Here is a 19553-nt window from a genome sequence, read left to right as displayed (position 1 = left end):
AGAAGAAGGAATGCAGTAAGAATCATCTCTGCCTCTAAAGGAAGTTCATTCATTTAGCAAAAATATTTGTAACCTCTACTATCTCCTGGGCACCGTTTCACGATTCTAGCAAAGCCTTGTTCGTTGGTAGGTATGAAGCCTGTTTGAGCTTGGAGAGAAGGTTCTGATGGTAAACAGTACAAAATATGATGCCTCTTGCCTTCAGTTGATTTTCAAGATGCATGTGGGTATAAGCAGGCTGAGGACATCGGCTCTGCCCGGGTGCAGACAGCTGAGGCCGTGGCAGAAGGACAGGGCCAGGCTTTGGTCTGAGGCACACCTGCCGGAGTGCAGGTTCCTGAGTCTCCTGTCTCTCACAGGCTGAAACACAGTTGCTAAGTATCCTGCTATTTCTGACTTGAAGTATTAAACCCAAGTCTCCCCATTGTATCTGACCAGCTGATATCTCAGTGTAGGCACGGTGCCAGGCATGACAAGGCATATCCTTCAGCATATGGTGATGGCTGCCTTGTCTTCAGATAATTAATACTGATTGCTTGAGTCCAAAGAATTGGCTGCTATTATTGCCTCACCTTTGATTTATCTGTCTCAGAATCAAGAGTTAAGGGATTTCCCCTACAATCCTAAAGAGAATACCCTACACATTCTGTGGGGCAAGTATCTAATATAAGTAACCCCTCTGAGTGGGACTCCAGAAATGCGCTTTACCAGTCCAGACTTCTAAACAGAAATTGCCCATTTTAGATACTTGCTGTTCTACTCTGACTGCAATCAGTCTTTGGGCCTTCACTTGTCTGGCCTGGGGAAGGTTCCTCCAACTTTAAGGATAAAGTCCCAGGACCGAAGGTCCATTGGATACAGTTGACATCTCCACAAGGGAATCAAGAAGTGCATTGTGAGTGACCCATGTCCTCAGGATTTTGCAAAATTGTTGACTTTCACCATCCATCTTTTGATACACCTGGTCTGTTAACTAATAACGAACAAAAAAATCTTAAAACAAGAAAGGGCCGTCAAGCGTGTCTTTGAGAGGACAGGAGAGTGGCAGTCTCAGAAAGCTGTGTCCAATTTCAGAGCCCTCAGAGAATGCCAGGCACAGACTGGTTGTAGCAGCTACCAAAAGGCAGAAGCACAGGCTGTGGAGAGAACTTACGAAGAGTGTATGTCAAACTAACTATCTCTTTATACTCATAATTAGACTGGCAAAAATTAGAAAGCTGGGTCATGCCAGGGGCTGGGTGAGGCTGTAAGTCTATAGGTACTTTGGGTATTGCTGGTGGGAGGGCATCCTGGTGCAACCATCCTAGAGAGAAAGCACTGTGTTTTTCGTGGTGAGGGGAGTTGGGTGGGAGAATGTCACTGGGAGCATGGGTGGGCAAAATGTGGTAGATGTACTTCAGTATTTATTATGCAGCAGTGAGAAGCAATGGATTAGATGTGCCTAGAGTGCCACGGATGGGCTTAGAAAAGAAAGAAAGATACAAAATGAAATATATAGTAATGTCATTTATGAAATTTAAAATATATTTTATTTATAATAAATATAATAATTATAATATATAAATATATTTATAATATGGGCACAGAACAAAACATTTTATAAGAATGCATAGCAACAAAAAGATACACATTAAACACATTAGAATGATTAGCTAAAGTAAGGGAGGAGGACATGTAGAACTATGTGAGAATAAGAAAAGAGAAAAGATAACTTGAAAGAAGAACTTGGAGGGTGGGTACTGGTGCCCCGGCATCTCCCAGTGGAAACTCTTGTGGGTGCACCTCCCCATTCCACCCAGGGGTGTGCTGGTAAACGTGTGACAACTGGCTCTCCAAGGGAAAAATCCATTCTGTTTCACAGTGCTTGCTGATTTCCAAGGTGAAAATCCTGCTACCATGGCTCATCTTAAGCCACCCATATGACTCGAAAGCCGTTTGGGAGATGCTCACATTCTGCTCTATGGAGTCTGCTCCATGGAGTTTCTAATTTCTCAAGATGGTCAGTAAGCCGACTGATAATCCTGGCAGTAACTTTTATTTTTTTTATTTTTATTTTATTGGAGTATAGTTGATTTACAATGTTGTGTTAGTTTCAGGTGTACAGCAAAGTGATTGTTATACATATACATATATTCACTCTTTTTTAGATTCTTTTCTAAGTTATCCCAGAATATTCAGTAGAGTTCCCTGTGCTATACAGTAGGTCTTTGTTGGTTATCTATCTAATTCTGACAGTAACTTTTTGAAAGCCAAAATACATATGACTAAGATAAGGCAGGACTTCCGTAGAGTGTCTCTTTACTTGCCTCGTATACATTGCACACCCTTTAAGAAAGTTCATAGAACATACACCACCTCTCCAAAGGAAGTCTGTTTTGTTTTTAGTTTCCTGAAAAATGGTAGTTTCTATTCCCTCAATCATTATTGACCAAATAAACCATGACCTAAGAATTTTCCCCCAAATGTCTACTTTTCTCCCCAAAATGCTAAAAAAATAATGAAACTATTGCCTAGCCGTCTATATAATTTTCCATGGAAGATGGTAAATGCTATTTGGCAGAGAAATGCAATTAGCGTCACATTGCCCAGGGGAGAGCTATTTCTTTGAAGGGATTAACCATTACTGGTAAAAGGATTGGATAGGCCTCTATGGCAGCAGTCCCCAACTTTTGGGCACCAGGGACTGGTTTCATGGAAGACAAATTTTCCATGGCCAGGGGGGTGGGTGTTGGGTTCATGTGGCAATGCGAGCTATGGGGAGCAATGGGGAGCGGCAGATGAAGTTTCGCTTGTTCGCCCGCCACTCACCTCCTACTGTGCGGCCCGGTTCCTAACAGGCGGCAGACTGGTACCAGTCCGTGGCCCAGGGGTTGGGGACCCCTGCTCTACAAAAATAGTCGTAACTTTAAATTGTTCCTCCTTAAAAAACTGCAAACATACACTAGAAGCATTTTCAGACTTTCCTGGGAAAGCCATTTTTAACTTTTATTATTTTTTTAATTGGAAGTATAGTTGATTTACAATATTGTGTTAGTTTCAGTTGTACAGCAAAGTGATCCAAATATATATATATATATATATATATATACACACACACACATATATATACCCACACGTTTATATATGTATACGTTTTTCAGATTCTTTTCCATTATATAAGATATTGAATGTATTTCCCTGTGCTATGCCGTAAATCCTTGTTGTTTATCTGTTTTATGTATAGTAGATTGTATGTGTTAATCCCATACTCCGAATTTGCCCCTCCTCTCCTTTGGTAACCATAAATTTGTTTTCTATGTCTGTGAGTCTGTTTCTGTTTTGCAAATAAGTTCATTTGTATTATTTTTTAGATTCCACATATAAGTGATATCATGTCTTTCTCTGACTTACTTCACTTAGTATGATGATAATCTCTGTGTCCATCCATGTTGCTGCAAATGGCAATATTTCATTCTTTTTTTATGGCTGAATCTTATTCCATTGTATATATATATACCACTTCTTTTTTATCCATTCATCTGTCGATGGGCACTTGGGTTGTTTCCATGTCTTGGCTATTGTAAATAGTGCTGCAATAAACATTGGGGTGCATGCATCTTTTCAAATAGAGTTTTCTCTGGATATATGCCCAGGAGTGGGATTTCTGGATCATATGGCAACTCTATTATTAGTTTTTTGAGGAAGCTCCACACCGTTTTCCATAGTGGCTGCAGCAACTTACATTCCCACACCAACAGTGTAGGTGGGTTCCCTTTTCTCCGCACCCTCTCCAGCATTTATTGTTTATGGACTTTTTTTTTTTAAAGAATGTATTTTATTCTTTATTTATTGGCTGCATTGGGTCTTCGTTGCTGTGTGCAGGCTTCCTCTAGTTGCGGCGAGTGGGGGCTACTCTTCATCGCAGTGCACGGGCTTCTCATTGTAGTGACTTCTGTTGTTGCGGAGCACGGGCTCTAGGCACGCGGGCTTCAGTAGTTGTGGCACACGGGCTTAGTTGCTCTGTGGCATTTGGGATCTTCCCAGACCAGGGCTCGAACCCGTGTGCTCTGCACTGGCAGGAGGATTCTTAACCACTGTGCCACCGGGGAAGCCCTGTTTATGGATTTTTTAATGATGGCCATTCTGACCTGTATGAGGTGGTACCTCACTGTAGTTTTGATTCACATTTCTATAATTAGCGATGTTGAGCATCTTTTCATGTGCCTGTTGGCCATCTGTATGTCTTCTTTGGAGAAATGTCTATTTAGGTCTGCTCGTCTTTGATTGCATTGTTTGGTTTTTGTTATTGAGTTGTATGAGCTGTTTGTATATTTTGGAAATTAAGCCCTTGTTGGTCACATCATTTACAAATATTTTCTCCCAGTCTGTAGGTTGTCTTTTCCTTTTTTGTTTATGGTTTCCTTTGTTGTGCAAAAGCTTGTAAGTCCAGGGACTTCCTGGACTTCCTGGACTTCCTGGTGGCGCAGTGGTTAAGAATCTGCCTGCCAATGCAGGGGACACGGGTTTGAACCCTGGTCCAGGAAGATTCCACATGCCGCAGAGCAACTGAGCCCATGTGCCACAACTACTGAGCCTGTGCTCTAGAGCCCACATGCCACAACTACTGAAGCCCATGTGCCTAGAGCCCATGTTCCACAAGAGAAGCCACCACAATGAGAAGCCCACACACCACATCAAAGAGTAGCCCCTACTCGCTGCAACTAGAGAAAGCCTGCACGCAGCAACAAAGACCCAATGCAGCCAAAAATTAATTAATTTAAAAAAAAAGTTTGGGGGCTTCCCTGGTGGTCCACGCTCCCAATGCAGGGGGCCTGGGTTCGATCCCTGGTCAGGGAAATAGATCCCACATGCTGCAACTAAAGAACCTGCACGCCTCAACGAAGATCCCGCACGCAGCAGCAAAGAGCCAGTGCAGCCAAATAAATAAATAAATAAAAAAATTTTTAAAACCCTTATAAGTTTGATTAGGCCCCATTTATTTATTTTTGCTTTTATTTTTTTAAAATAGATTTATTTTATTTATTTATTTATTGGCTGCATCAGGTCTTTCGTGGCTGTGCACAGGCTTTCTCTAGTTGCCAAGGGCTTCTCATTGCAGTGGCTTCTCTTGTTGCGGAGCACAGGCTCCGGGAGCACAGGCTTCAGTAGCTGTGGCACACGGGCTTAGTTGCTCTGCAGCATGTGGGATCTTCCCGGACCAGGGCTCGAACCCATGTCCCCTGTATTGGCAGGCGGATTCCTAACCACTGCGCTACCAGGGAAGCCCCTGCTTTTATTTCTATAGCCTTGGTAAACTGACCCAAGAAAACACTGGTATGACATGTCAAAGAATGTTTTCCCTATGTTACCTTCTAGGAGTTTTATGGTGTCATGTCTTATATTTTTAAGCCATTCCGAGTTTATTTTTGTGTATGGTGTGAGGGTGTGTCCTAACTTCATTGATTTACATGCAGCTATCCAACTTTCCCAACACCACTTGCCAGAGACTGTCTTTTCTCCATCGTATATTCTTGCCTCTTTTAAGATTGACCATAAGTGTGTGTTTATTTCTAGGCTCTCTATTCTGTACATTGATCTATATGTGTTTCTGTGCCAATACCACAGTTTTGATTACTGTAAGTTTCTAGTACTGTCTGAAGTAAGGATTATGCCTTCAGCTTCATTCATTTTCCTCAGGATTGCTTTTGTAGTTCTACATAAATTTTAAGATTATTTGTCCTAGTTCTGTGAAAAATGTCATGGGTAATTTGATATGGATTGCATTAAATCTGTAGATTGCTTTGGGTAGTATGGCCATTTTAACAATATTAATTTAACAATATTAATCCTTCCGATCCAAGAACATGGGATATCTTTTCATTTCCTTGAATCATCTTCAATTTCCTTTACCAATGTTTTATAGTTCTCAGCGTATAAGTCTTTAATCTCTTTGGTTAGGTTTATTCCTAGGTATTTGTGGGTTTTTTGTTTTTAAATTTTATTTATTTTTGGCTGCGTTGGGTCTTCATTGCTGTGCGCACTTTCTCTAGTTGCGGCAAGTGGGGGCTACTCTTTGTTGTGGTGCACGGGCTTCTCACTGCGGTGGCCTCTCTTGTTGCGGAGCACGGGCTCTAGGCACGCAGGCTTCCGTAGTTGTGGCTCGTGGGCTCTAGAGAACAGGCTCGGGAGTGTGGCTCACAGGCTTAGTTGCTCCGCAGCATGTGGGATCTTCCCGGACCAGGGCTCGAACCCGTGTCCCCTGCATCAGCAGGCGGACTCTCAACCACTGCGTGTTTTTGTTTTTCTCTTGAAGTGATTTTAAACAAGATTTTTTTTTTTTTTTTTTGTTTGCGGTATGAGGGCCTCTCCCTGTTGTGGCCCCTCCCATTGCGGGGCACAGGCTCTGGACGTGCAGGCTCAGCAGCCATGGCTCACGGGCCCAGCCGCTCCACGGCATGTGGGATCTTCCCGGACCAGGGCTCGAACCCGTGTCCCCTGCATCAGCAGGCGGACTCTCAACCACTGCGTGTTTTTGTTTTTCTCTTGAAGTGATTTTAAACAAGATTTTTTTTTTTTTTTGTTTGCGGTATGAGGGCCTCTCCCTGTTGTGGCCCCTCCCATTGCGGGGCACAGGCTCTGGACGTGCAGGCTCAGCAGCCATGGCTCACGGGCCCAGCCGCTCCACGGCATGTGGGATCTTCCCGGACCAGGGCTCGAACCCGTGTCCCCTGCATCAGCAGGCGGACTCTCAACCACTGCGTGTTTTTGTTTTTCTCTTGAAGTGATTTTAAACAAGATTTTTTTTTTTTTTTGTTTGCGGTATGAGGGCCTCTCCCTGTTGTGGCCCCTCCCATTGCGGGGCACAGGCTCTGGACGTGCAGGCTCAGCAGCCATGGCTCACGGGCCCAGCCGCTCCACGGCATGTGGGATCTTCCCGGACCAGGGCTCGAACCCGTGTCCCCTGCATTGGCAGGAGGATTCTTAACCACTGTGCCACCAGGGAAGCACCTAGGTATTTGTTTTCTGGTTTTTTTGTTTGTTTGTTTGCGGTATGAGGGCCTCTCACTGTTGTGGCCCCTCCCATTGCGGAGCACAGGCTCTGGACGTGCAGGCTCAGCAGCCATGGCTCACGGGCCCAGCCGCTCCACGGCATGTGGGATCTTCCCGGACCGGGGCACGAACCCGTGTCCCCTGCATCAGCAGGCGGACTCTCAACCACTGCGTGTTTTTGTTTTTCTCTTGAAGTGATTTTAAACAAGATTTTTTTTTTTTTTTTACTTTCTGATATTTCATTGTTAGCGTAAAGAAATGCAACAGGTTTCTGTATATTAGTCTTGTATCCTGCTATCTTGTTGAATTCATTTATCAGTTCTAATAGTTTTTGTGTGAAGTCTCAGGGTATTCTGTATAGAGTATCATGTCATCTGCATAAAATAACAGTTTTACCTCTTCCCTTCCGATTTGGATATCTTTTATTTCTTTTTTGTCTGATTGCTGTGAAAGCCAGACCTATTGAAAAAAGAATTCTTGTCACCCCATTAGAGCAGGGCATCTCAGCCTCAGTACCACTGACATTTAAGGTCTGATCATTTTTTGTTGTGGGGACTATCTGTACACTGTAGGATGTTTAGCAGCATCACCTGTCTCTACCCATTTGACGCCCATCCCACCCCCTCCCCCTCAGTTGTGACAGACAAAAATATCTCCAGACATTGCCAATGTCCCCAAGGGGGTAAAATCATGCCAGGTTGAGAAGCACTGAATTAGAAACATCCAAATCTTTTAAGTTTTTCATCATGTTGGTCACATGTTCACTGAGGAGGCCTTGCCAGGATGGCATTTATAAAGCAGCTATCATTGAGTGAGCTGCAAGAGTTCCATAAATCCTTATGAATTGCTCTTGTTTCTGCTGTTTCATAAATATGTTCTAAATCCCTTGTGCTGTAGACAACTATGAGAGATCAGTTTTTGCCATGTGGTATGACCAAACCAACATTCTCCACCATCAGACGTCTTTTTGCTTATTTTGATTTTTAAAAACAGAGAAGCCTGTAATGGGTCAAATCCCACCACCTAAGTTGAGGTACTTAATTACCAATAGAGCTTCCAACAGCCTTTCAAATGGGCCTTCCTGCTTTCTAGCTACTATCAACTCATCTTGCCTCACACAACACATTTTAACTCTTTTGAAGACTGAACTCAACAAGGTAAGGAAATTAGTATCCTGATCCCTTCTTGACCAGTGAAGAAGCTGAAGCTCAGAGAGGTTAAGGCCAGAATATAACCAAGGTAACCAAACTTGCTAAGGGCAAGACAGAGCCTAAAAACTAGGACCCCAACATATATCACTAGGTCATGCTGCCCCTCACCATGCAAGACTTATTTGGCTTTCTATTACTTTCCAAAGAGCAATCAAGAGAAGGGAGAGAGAGAGGGTGGGAGGGAAGGAGAGACAGAAAGGCACAGAGAGGTGAAGAAAATGAGAAAAAGCATCATCATTACTATAACCTCCTAAATTAAAACTCATAATTAACTCATGTTGAAATTATACTATTTTCACTGATATAAAAGCCTAATTAAGTGGTAAAATAGAAAAATTCCTTCTGTTACACTGCACAGTATATATTATTGCTTCCTGAGAGCTTATTTAAGCTTTCAAATAAAAATCAATTTTCCTGAGTTCCTCTGAAATCTGAGCTGGTAAGACTTCCAGACTCATGTGACCAAACCTCACTGCTTTCGGCTACAGAATTTTTCCCTTCTCTATCAGTTAACCTGAATTCTCAAGAATTCCTGGAGGGCAAATAAAAGGACCCAGACATAGTCGGTCTTTATGACACAACACAGTCTAATAAGTCTATTTGAGCCAACCCTTCCAGTGCTAGCACACTGCTCCTGGGAATCTACAAACCAATTTATTTATGCAGATGCCCTTTTCTTAGATGATGTGTATTATGTGTGTGTCCTTTCTATTACTACTCTATTTTCTTAGTCCCTTTTATAACACTTTCTTGAGAATTAGAATAATTAGTCTCTGATTCTTTATTCTCTTTACTGATAAAATCTGTGTATTTTCTACTTTCACCTGAAAAGTAAACCATTGCTTAAATCAGGGAGGGTCATCACATTCTTTCTGTAGGTCAATGTAAATATTTTATGCTTTGTGGGCTACATAAGGTCTCTGTCATATGTTCCTTTCTCTTTTTTTAAAACAACCCTTTAAAAATGTAAAAGCCGGGCTTCCCTGGTGGCGCAGTGGTTGAGAGTCTGCCTGCCGATGCAGGGGACACGGGTTCGTGCCCCAGTCCGGGAAGATCCCACATGCCGCAGAGCGGCTGGGCCCGTGAGCCATGGCCGCTGAGCCTGTGCGTCCAGAGCCTGTACTCCACAGCGGGAGAGGCCACAGCGGTGAGAGGACCGTGTACTGCAAAAAAAATAAAAATAAAAAATAAAAATGTAAAAGCCGTTCCTAACTTGCATGCCGTACAAAAGGCCTCCAGCTGCCTTAGTCTATCAACCCCATGCCCTAAACAATTAATTTTAAATGGGCCCTAACTAGCCCACTTGGAATTAGTTAGAACAACTTTACTATCCATACTTCTGTAGACAAACTGAAGGGAACTAAGGCCAACATGTTGGTAATTCAGAAAGGCCAGTGGATAAAGGGGTCTCCCAGTGCTGCTCCCCTAAGGAGATAAAGGGGACCTTGACTTAGCTTGGTTTTGCCTTAAGAAGCCTGAACCCAGGGAAGCTGGTTGATAGGGATAAAACTGAAATGACACTAAGAACAAGGCCAATTTATTTTACACTGCCTCCTGAGGTAGTTAACGTGGGCAACAGCAGGCTGGTCATGAAAACCCTCTCTGGGCTTAGTTCATTCAGCACATGTCTCACTCATGCTCACGAGGTCAAAATGTGGACAAATCAAGCCTGGGAGGGAAATCCAAGCCAAGGGAAGCGTCTATAGGAGCCACGATACGAATGCTGACTTCCACAAAATTGGCTCAGGAGATTCCACAAATGGTAGGAGAACCTTATTTTAATAAAAACGTCCTCTTTTTAACCTGGCCCCTTCCCCCACCACTAGAAAGCAGCTTTATCGCTAAAAAGCAATCCATTTATTTGAGCGTACTTTTTTTAGGCAATTTTAACTTTTTCCACCGCCGTAGCACCACTCTGTATTTCTCACTGCTGGTCTTCTCTTCAAACACTTTTTTCAGGAGAATCCTCATCACTGTCTCTGTTTCTGCTTCTCTATCCTCTCCAATTAGAAGATCCAATGTATCTCCCACTTTCACCTGAAAATTAAAGAGAAAACAGAACCTTCATTACATTTTGGGAAACTCGGCCAATGCAAACATCTCTCCTTTGCATTTTCACTGGGCGACCACCACCCGGGGCACAGGTGACTCCTCTGTAATGGTCACTTATCCCTAGTGCTTCCAGGTGGAAGGGCCCCCCCTCTCCGGGCAGATGCCTCAGACCCATGTGGCTCAATAGGGGCCAATGTCCCTCCTTTAGGCTGAGACAACTGGCTGCTCGTGGACAGGGCCTGTGTGGCTTCAGTTTTGTCTATTGCATGACTTCAGGAAACACTTGAATGGAAGCATTTATAACAGTGGCAAAAGATGAAGCGGGGCACAACCTTAGAGATTATGAGCACAGTAATTATTACATGCACTGAGAAGACAATTTTCAGTGTAACACTTTCACTGATTTCAACACAATTAAGCTACATCATTGGGGACAGGGCACAATTTGTTGGAAATCTGTCACAGTGGAACAACGGTCAGCTGCATCTCCTAAAGAAATCGAAGTAAATAAACTGCTTTCCAGCATTGGCTAGCGCCAGTGATGTCACATCATTAAGGAGACAGGACTCAACGCACAAGGATGGAATGCCACAGAAAAGAGGGTCGAGTTGGATGCTGACTTGGGTTAAAAGGGCTGAGGTCAAACCCGTTTTTGTCCAGATGGGAGCTTTGGGTTGAGTGAGTGCAGGACATGCCCTGGGGGCAGTCATATCAGTGCTGCCACGGTGCAAACAGCTCATGAGACACCTGGTCCTGGCAGCTCAGGATCCCAGGGAATCTGCCCAGCAACTCAGGAAGGGGATAAACCGACCCAGATGCCATATGCTTCTACTAGAACACAAGCCAGGATGACCAGAGGCCGTCTCAGACCATTCACCACCGCTTCCAAGCAAAGGATGGGGGCAGTGGTGAAGAGATGGACAGGAAGACAGGGACAGACCTCCATGTGTGGGCCATGGACTCTAAGTGGGCACAGGTACCCATTTAAAAGCCTACTTGGGGGCTTCTGTTTAAGGAGCATGGTGCCAAATGCTTATGTTTGCCTCATTTGTCAATGAATGCCCTGAGGCAGTCTAACTTCACGCTGTTGGGATATCTGTACCTCACCAGGGCAAGCCACCCACTCAAGGCTTCCGTAGGCCCAATACTAAGTCTACAAGGTGGGAACGTACGCCTGCTCACCACGATGCCACACTGGTCAATCCAGGCAGCTGGATGTAAAACTCACAGGGGCTGATTTTAAACGATTAACTCTCCCCCCTGGGCTGAGAAGCAGAGAGACTCAAACCACAGCGAGGCATGAAGACTGCTTCTCCTTGTGGGTTTGAAGGCATCATCTGGGCTGGGCAGAGGGGAGAGTGGGGAGTTGAGGGGAGGGGCGGTCAGTCCTTCTGAAGTTCTGCTGGATTCAATTTTTTAAAAAAAATGACCATTTGCCCAAACCGTGTAGACATTTAAAATCAATGTTCAGAAATACAAGGCTTGGGAACTCTGCTTTACCTTTTTCAGCATAACTTTGTGTCATTAAAATTCATTTTTTAATAAGTAATATACGTACATGATACAATACGTAAAAAAAAGGTATAAAAGGATATACAGAGAAAAAGGCAACCCTTCTTATGTATCCTTTCATGGATATACTATGTGTGATATCTGCCACTTAAGAGTAGAGTGGATCGTTCTGGTGGCTTTCTTCTAGGGCAGAGAATAGGGAAGCAATGTTTCTCCTTTACCCGGTGAATCCCAGGGAGAGGTGAGGTTAGGAAGGCTTCGGTCCCATATTTGGGCTCCATACACCCTCTATTTAGGTCAACAGTTACCCAGCACCCACAGCACTCTGGGCCCCATCTGGTGTGCAGCTCACAGAAAAGCTCTGCTCAGGTGCAGACAGCCAGGGTTAGAGCTGCAGCATCAGACAGGCGCCTGACCCTTCAGCCAGCAGCCAGGCACAGCCCCATGGAGCAGGCCACGGAAGGGGAGGTGTTCCTCATTCCCTGCAAAGCCCAGTCCCTTCTACCGTGGGAGACGGCACAGTAGGCACAAAGCAAAACTGGCTGGGATTAGGGGCTGTTCCAAGCATCTACATTTCCAATCTCCCCTTAGCTGCAGTTACTATGGCTACCAGGCCTCCTAGTAACAAGGCAGCCGAGTGTTAATGCTGGCCCCTTCCTTTGCTGACCCTCAGGAGAAATCTGGAAGGCAGCCAAGACAACAGAACACCCAAGGCAGAATGAAGCAGCAGCAATTAGACTGTAGTTAACAATATCTCAAAGCAGAGGGAGAAAAATAGATTTATGGTGTCTGTAAATGAGGCCCTGGCAGAGACACCGTGCACCAAGAACAGATCTTGTCTTTGGAACACTGTGGCTGGTGAGAAGGGGGTTGGGCTACAAGCAGGAAAAAGCAATTAAGGGACAAGAAGGACCTGATCTCCAGGTGCATGTCTGGAGTGCTTGATTTCCTACAGCTCACTGAGCAAGGACTGACACCTGCAGTCTGAACCTGTCAGGTCAGGTGCCATCAGAGGGATCTGGGCCTTGTGACTTGGCGGCCAAGACAAGCACTGGGGATCGCCCCTCCTGTCCACTCAGCTGCAAGAACCACTCTGAGTCTGGGGAGCAGAGACTGAAGACAGCCTCAGTGCTCACCCAGGTCCGTGGCCAATGGCTCACGCCCTCCCATGTCCCAGGGGTACAGGATGCAGCTCAGGTCCTCCAATCCCAGGAGTGTTTTGAAATATGAAAGAAGCTAAAATAAAAACAACCTTCAAAAGTGTGTCTAACTTCCCTGGAACATTTATTCCCTGGACACTGACTAAGCGTTAGATTATGTCTGCCAATGCCTCATATGTCTGTGTCTTCCAAACTTTTTAAGGGTCTCCGTCATATACTTTTTAAAATTGTTTTGTTAACTTTTACTATCATTATTATATTTTCCAATTACAAAAGTGAAACATACTCGTAAAAAATTCAGAAAATAAAAATGCATGAAGAACATATAACCCACAGTGCCCCACTCAAAGATAAATACTAGCAGTATTAATATTTTAATTCTATGTATGTATATATGTAACTTTTTACAAAAATAATTTTTAAAAGAATATATATATCATTTATTATAACACTGGATACTAGAAATACATTTTCTTATAACACTGTGAGTGATTCTTTCACTTAACAATAGTACTGATATGGAGCTGTCAGGAAATATGAAACCTTCTTTTTGATGGCTGCCCTGCACACAGAGCAGTGTATCCAGCAGGTACTGGGGGTTGGGGGCTACTGCTGAGCTGAACAGAATTGCACATCTGCTCAGGTAACAGCAGGCCAAAGAAACCTCGACATGGATTTAGCCTGATTATTATGATTTTACGGGGGCTAACATTAATGACTTAGAAGTTCAATAGATTTTTGCCAGTTCTGATAGTGACTTGTCTTAAAATTTTTTTAAAAAAGGGGAAGCTTCATCTCAAAGTCATTATGGCTGCAAAGAGCAAGTGGTCTGTCTAACGGAAGCTATGTGACCAGGCCTGAGGGCGACCTTAGAGGGGGCAAGACAGACATACACGAGGAGCCACTGATGCCCCAAAGAAGGAGCCCCGGGGGAAACCGGGGGAGGCATTAACTGAGTACTGGAAGAACAACAGACAAAAATATCTGGCTGTCATAATATCTCACTGTGGACTTCCCTGGTGGCGCAGTGGTTAAGAATCCGCCTGCCAATGCAGGGGACATGGGTTCGAGCCCTGGTCTGGGAAGATCCCACATGCCACAGAGCAACTAAGCCCGTGCGCCACAACTACTGAGCCCATGTGCCACAGTTACTGATGCCTGTGCACCTAGAGCCCGTGCTCTGCAACAAGAGAAGCCAACACAATGAGAAGCCCGCGCATCGCAACTAAGAGTAGCCCCCGCTCACTGCAACTAGAAAAAGCCCGCGCGCAGCAACCAAGACCCAACACAGCCAACAACAACAACAACAAAAAACTCACCGTTCTGCTTTTCTTCCATAATTTTTCCCCGTTCAGCCTGAGTTCACCTTTGTAGAATGCATCTTCCACTTTGCTAAAAAAAGAAGAAAAAAATCAAAGTGCTTTAAAATAGAAATATATTCAAAACAATTATATAATTTTGAGAAAAGTACCAGCTGTTTGTAATGCTTATCCTGACAGTGACTGGCCTCCCCACAAAATCTCCATTCTGGGTGCTGGGAAAGTGAAAGTCAACTGCTTCCATATATATCTAAACAGGGAGACCAAAGGGCACTGCCGAGTAGATGCCGGCTGCTGCAAAGACCTGCTAGCGCTAGCAGGCAGGTAACCAGCGCCCTGCTGGGGCTTCCAAGTGGGCTGGAACCCGCATCTAGCGCATTCAGGATGGGCCCGGTGCTCTCCACGTGATTCCCCCTACAGCAGTCACCTTAGAGGTGGTAGCGCCTGTGATTCACGACAGCCATAATGAGTGGGCACTCCCCTTCACGTGCTGTGAGAAAAACCAGGCACCACATGTATGGTGAGGCTATTGAGAAACCCTCTGCTAATCTGCACTGAGGATGGGGAAGTTCCAATCCAGCAGCTGCTAATCTCTCTGAATTTGATCACTGGGGCAACCAGACCAGGGCAGGATACAGACAAAAACGAGTGCCCTTTCGTTTTAGTGCTCTGACTTCAGGCGACTGACATCTGGGGTTCTCCTAGTAAGAACAGCAGCAGTTACTACTGTGAGAGAGGGAGAGGCCCCTCATGAGCCTGCTAGACTTTAGAGAACATTCAAGTCCCGACCAGGGTGCCTGTGGGTTCAGAGTTAAAAACTGAACTATGCCTTTAAATCAGGACATAAAGGTACAAATTACACAAGGGAATCTTTCTTAATTTATTATTCATACCACAATTCTGATCTTGCATGCAGTATGCACACAATGATTGCTAAAGGAATGAATAATGAGAATCACTATTCTTATACAATTAATCTAGCAGAGAAGGAATGAGAACATTAAAGAAATCTTGAAAGTTACACTTAGTATCTCTATGCACGATATATCAACACACATAGTATTTTCATCATCGTAGTTAACATACCGAGTACCCACTATGTGCCACACACTGTTATAAATGCTTTAGGCAGATAGATACTCATTTAATCCTAGCCACCACCTTCTAAAGCTGGTTCTATTACCATTTTACAGATGAGGAAACTGCAGAGGTTTTAAGTAACTTGTCCAAAGTCACACACAACCCAGGATTGAAACCCCAGTAGTCTGACTACAAAGCCTGCAGTCTTAACCGCCATATTATACTGCTTCTGTTCATTCTAAGAGGGACCTTCTCACTGTAGCATTTGTGAAACCCAGGTGCATTCTATGCTTGCTATATACATCTAACATGGTGATTCCTTTTTTCCCCAAGAAGCTGTTTTTACATCAATGGTTCATCTTACAGTTGATTGTGTCTTAGAATCAAGGAAATATGCCATGTGGGACTTGCAGGCAGTCACTTGACTTCTTTGGGAATTAGTTTTCTCATCTATAGAATGAAATAATTGGAACAGGTTACCTATAAGATCCTTTCACATCTATGGTTACTCTTCACCATAATATGAGCCATGTAATTGGTAATGCTGCTTTAAAATAACCAACAAGCAGACAAGCGATTTTGTATTAAAACACACATACTTACTTTCTCCCGATATCTAGGCCCGTCTTCAGGATAACATCATATCGGAAAGACTGCACTACTTTGTCCAGGTCCTTATGGTCTCTGACCGCACTGGGGTCGTCCTCTGGCTCCTCTTCCTGCTCACTCATCTCATCATGCTCACTCTCTTCATCAGAGTCCCCTTCATCTTCCACTTTTTGCAGAGCCTTTTTAGTGGATTTTTTAGAGCTTACATTACTTTTGAGTCTTGTGGAAAATGGGAAAATATATTCTTGAGATATTAAAAGCCCTGAGAGTCTCAGTGAGAAAATGTTATGGAAAAATGTTTTATAATTTGAAGCATTTAACTTGGTACTAGACAAATATAAGTATCGATTCCAGGAAGCACAGTGTTTATGTGAAGGTGTCCCTCGTAGCGCTCCGCAGAGCCCAATCCAGGCATCTGGCTTTCTTAAAACGCTGCTGGGCAATCTGATGCTAGTCATAGCCATGGCTCATACGACCTGAAACAGACAATAATTCAGTTTTACTTCCCAAGTGTGGTATCCTGGCATTCTTACAACATAAACCATACACACCATGAACACTTTACATCTAGTGCTGTACTTATGCTTCCTCCTACAAAAGGCCATGTTGGTCCACATGTACCAAGGGCCATGCACACTGTACTAGGTGAGTCTTCCGGCAGTAATTAACGTGCTGACCTCACAGGGTGGTCGTGATACGTATGAAAACACTGGTTCTACTCTTCTCACTCCCCCAAATTAGCTTGGGTACTGACTGCTACTGAAAAATATTAACAATAGTTCTCAATGATTTTTTTTTTCTTTTTTTCTTTTGGCTGTGCCATGTGGCTTGCGGGGATCTCAGTTCCCCCACCAGGGATTAAACCCAGGCCACGGCAGAAATCCTAACCACTAGGCCACCAGGGAACTCCCTCAATGATTTATTTTAAAAAGGATAATCTCAGGACAAGAAAGACTACTTACTGACATACATTACATCCTTACAATATTGACTTTGCAGAAAATTCCAGATCATGACTTCATGGAAGCCAGTGAGTCTCTAAACTTTATTTCAATCTCCAACTCCAGCAAATCAGAGCTAGGAATGAGCAAATTGTACAGATCTGCATTTCACCTCCTTTCACATCTTCTTCCCACTGTTTAACAGAGGCAGTAGCTAGCAGAGAAAGAAGGGGCCTGGAGACCCACCAACTAGGTAATTGTTTCCTGAGGCAGAGGTGCTGACATGCCACATGTCCTGTGTGCTCCACTGGGAGGACTCTTGGAAGATTGCACCTGGTTCCCTCCAGATTTTGCCCCATGCATCTTCTACCTTGCATGTTGTATCCTTTTGCTGTAGTAAATCATAGCCATGACCCACAGCTGAGTCCTGTTGAGTCTTCCTAGTGAAATCAATGAACCTAGGGGTGGTCTTGGGAACCCTGAGAAAATATCCAACTGCCTATTCGACATCTCCATTTGGGTGCATAACAGGCACCTCAAACTTAATTGGCCCGGAAACAAACTCCTGATATATCTCTAAGCCCAAATCTGCTCTACCTGCGGCCTTCCCCATCTCAGTTAATGGTTAACTCCACCCTTCTAGTTCCTGAGAACAAAAGCTTCCAGTCACTCTCGACTCTTCTCTTTCCCCCTGTACTCAGATCCATGTCAGGAAATCATGTGGCTTATCTCCAAAACATGTCCAGTATCCCATGACTTCTCACCACTCCCACTGTTACCACAGATTCAGGCCACCATCTATCACCAGGATTACTACAAAGGCTCCATTACAGTCTGTTCTCCATAGAGCAGTCAGAGTGAGTCTTTTAAAAAGTAATTTATATGACGTCACTCCTTCCCTCACAACCCTATAAAAGCACAGAGAAAAGCAAAATCCCTCCCTTGGCCTATAGTCCCTGTGTGATCTGGCCCCTCCATTTCCGCTCTGACCTCATCTCCTGCCTCTCTCACCCATGCTCACTCAGCTCCTTCCTGAAGATCCTCATACACAACAGTCACACTTCTGGGTAGACTCCTTTGTTCCAGCTGCCCAGAACACTCTTAGCCCAGATATCTACATGGACAAATCACCTTCACCTCAGTGAGGTCTACTCATTCCAACTCCATTTAACAGGTGTCTTGTCCTCCAAATCTCCCCTTGCCCCGTTCTACTTTCTTTTGCAATAGCACTTATCTGCTATGTTATATAATTCACTGCTCAATCCCAAGTGCCCAGAATAGTGCTTGACACATGGTAAGTGCTTAATTAAATACTGTGAAAGTAGGTCAAAAAAACCGGTGCATTAGAATGAAGAACAATGATGGGGCTGGGTTGATGGGTAAGAGGCTAGATCTCCAAGGGCCTTCCCTATCAAAGCTTGGACTTATCCAGAACGCATGAGAACTATAGCAAGACCTTAAGTAGGGAAGTGATCTGATAGGAGTGCTTTTTAAAAGATTTCTTTGGCGACAGCGTGGACGTAAGGGGATTATCACGGAAGGAGGCCTGAAGGTTTTGAGTGAAATCTTCAGGAGAGACATAAAATCGGTGAACTAACCGAAGGCTGTAAGAAAAGCAACGACTGGAATGTAGAGGCAATGCTGTCCTTGACCTGCGGGACATTTGAAATCCCTCCATGTTCCTAGGCCTGTTAACTACTCCGTATGGAAAACCTGATTTAACTGCTTTTAGTTCAACTGCAAGCAAAAATCTTCTCTTGGAGACCTCAGAGGCTGACCAAGTGCTGAGACAAGGTCATGTTCCCCTCGCTCCCTCCCTACCCGCGTCGGGCTGCGCACCTTCCCGGGTCCTCAAGGTCAAGGGAAACTGGACACCAGCGTCCTCGAACTGGCGGTCTGCGTCTGCAGCCAACAGGAACGGCCGGGCCCAAGGGAAGACGGCCTCGGCCCGCCGGGTTTGCAAGGCCCCTAAGAGTCCCCGGATCCACGGGGCGTCCCGAGCTGGTCCGGCTGGGGCAGGACGCGAGACTCACGCGGAGACCTGGCAGGAGCGCGGGCGGGGGACTGGAGCTCGCCCTGCCCGTATTTCCCATGTGCTTGCAACAGAAACGGGAGCGAACAGGGGACACCGCACGCCGGGCAAGGGCGCAGTTACCTGTACGTCAGCGCCTCTCCCCGCCTCCCGCGCCCCCCCACCCCATGGCTTCGCCGAGAGCCAGACTCCACACCCCGCCCTGCCCTTGCCCCTCCCCTTCCGCCGGCGCCGGCGCCGGCGCGGTGAGAGCAGGCTGGGCGGTGCGCACTGGCACGGCGGCGATGGCAGCGGTACAGCGACCCCTGCTGGAAGCCGCGCCTCGGAGGACTGCGCCGGGAGGGCTGCTGAGAGAGGACAGGGCTAGCTCTGAGCTGAAAGGGAAGTGCACGCTGAGTGATTGATTCCACGTTGTTGAAGAAAGCTTTTCTTTTTAATTAATTAAGTAGGACTTCCCTAGTGGCACAGTGGTTAAGAATCTGCCTGCCAGTGCAGGGGACAAGGGTTTGATCCCTGCTTGGAGAAGATTCCACAAGCCGCAGAGCAACTAAGCCCGTGTGCCACAACTACTGAGCCTGCATGCTGCAACTACTGAGCCCGCGTGCCTA

General features: G+C 45.1%; 1 protein-coding gene across 1 annotated transcript; it reads right to left on the bottom strand.

Moving 5' to 3' along the window:
* Positions 1-9991: 9991 nt before the first annotated feature.
* On the bottom strand, positions 9992-19097 carry MTRES1 (mitochondrial transcription rescue factor 1). The gene is made up of 4 exons (XM_007447247.1): positions 19069-19097; positions 15967-16448; positions 14284-14356; positions 9992-10277 (listed from the first exon to the last, which is right to left on the bottom strand). The coding sequence occupies exons 2-4, from the start codon at positions 16434-16436 to the stop codon at positions 10098-10100; spliced, it is 723 nt and encodes a 240-aa protein (XP_007447309.1). The 5' UTR covers positions 16437-16448; positions 19069-19097; the 3' UTR covers positions 9992-10097.
* Between the last annotated feature and the right edge of the window lie 456 nt (positions 19098-19553).

Source organism: Lipotes vexillifer, unplaced genomic scaffold (assembly GCF_000442215.2).
Source record: "Lipotes vexillifer unplaced genomic scaffold, Lipotes_vexillifer_v1.1 scaffold515, whole genome shotgun sequence".
Taxonomy (NCBI): Eukaryota; Metazoa; Chordata; class Mammalia; order Artiodactyla; family Lipotidae; genus Lipotes; species Lipotes vexillifer.
Note: the sequence above shows the minus strand (reverse complement) of the source record. Positions and strands in the feature narration are given on the sequence as shown.

What these genes read in the sequence shown, in the direction of transcription:
- MTRES1 (XM_007447247.1), bottom strand. Translation starts at nt 16,436, where the DNA reads ATGGCTATGACTAGCATCAGATTGCCCAGCAGCGTTTTAAGAAAGCCA. An exon ending in GGCCTAGATATCGGGAGAAA is followed by an intron (nt 14,357 to 15,966) that starts GTAAGTATGTGT and finishes TTCTTTTTTTAG; the next exon opens with CAAAGTGGAAGATGCATTCT. An exon ending in TATGGAAGAAAAGCAGAACG is followed by an intron (nt 10,278 to 14,283) that starts GTGAGTTTTTTG and finishes TTTAATTTTCAG; the next exon opens with GTGAAAGTGGGAGATACATT.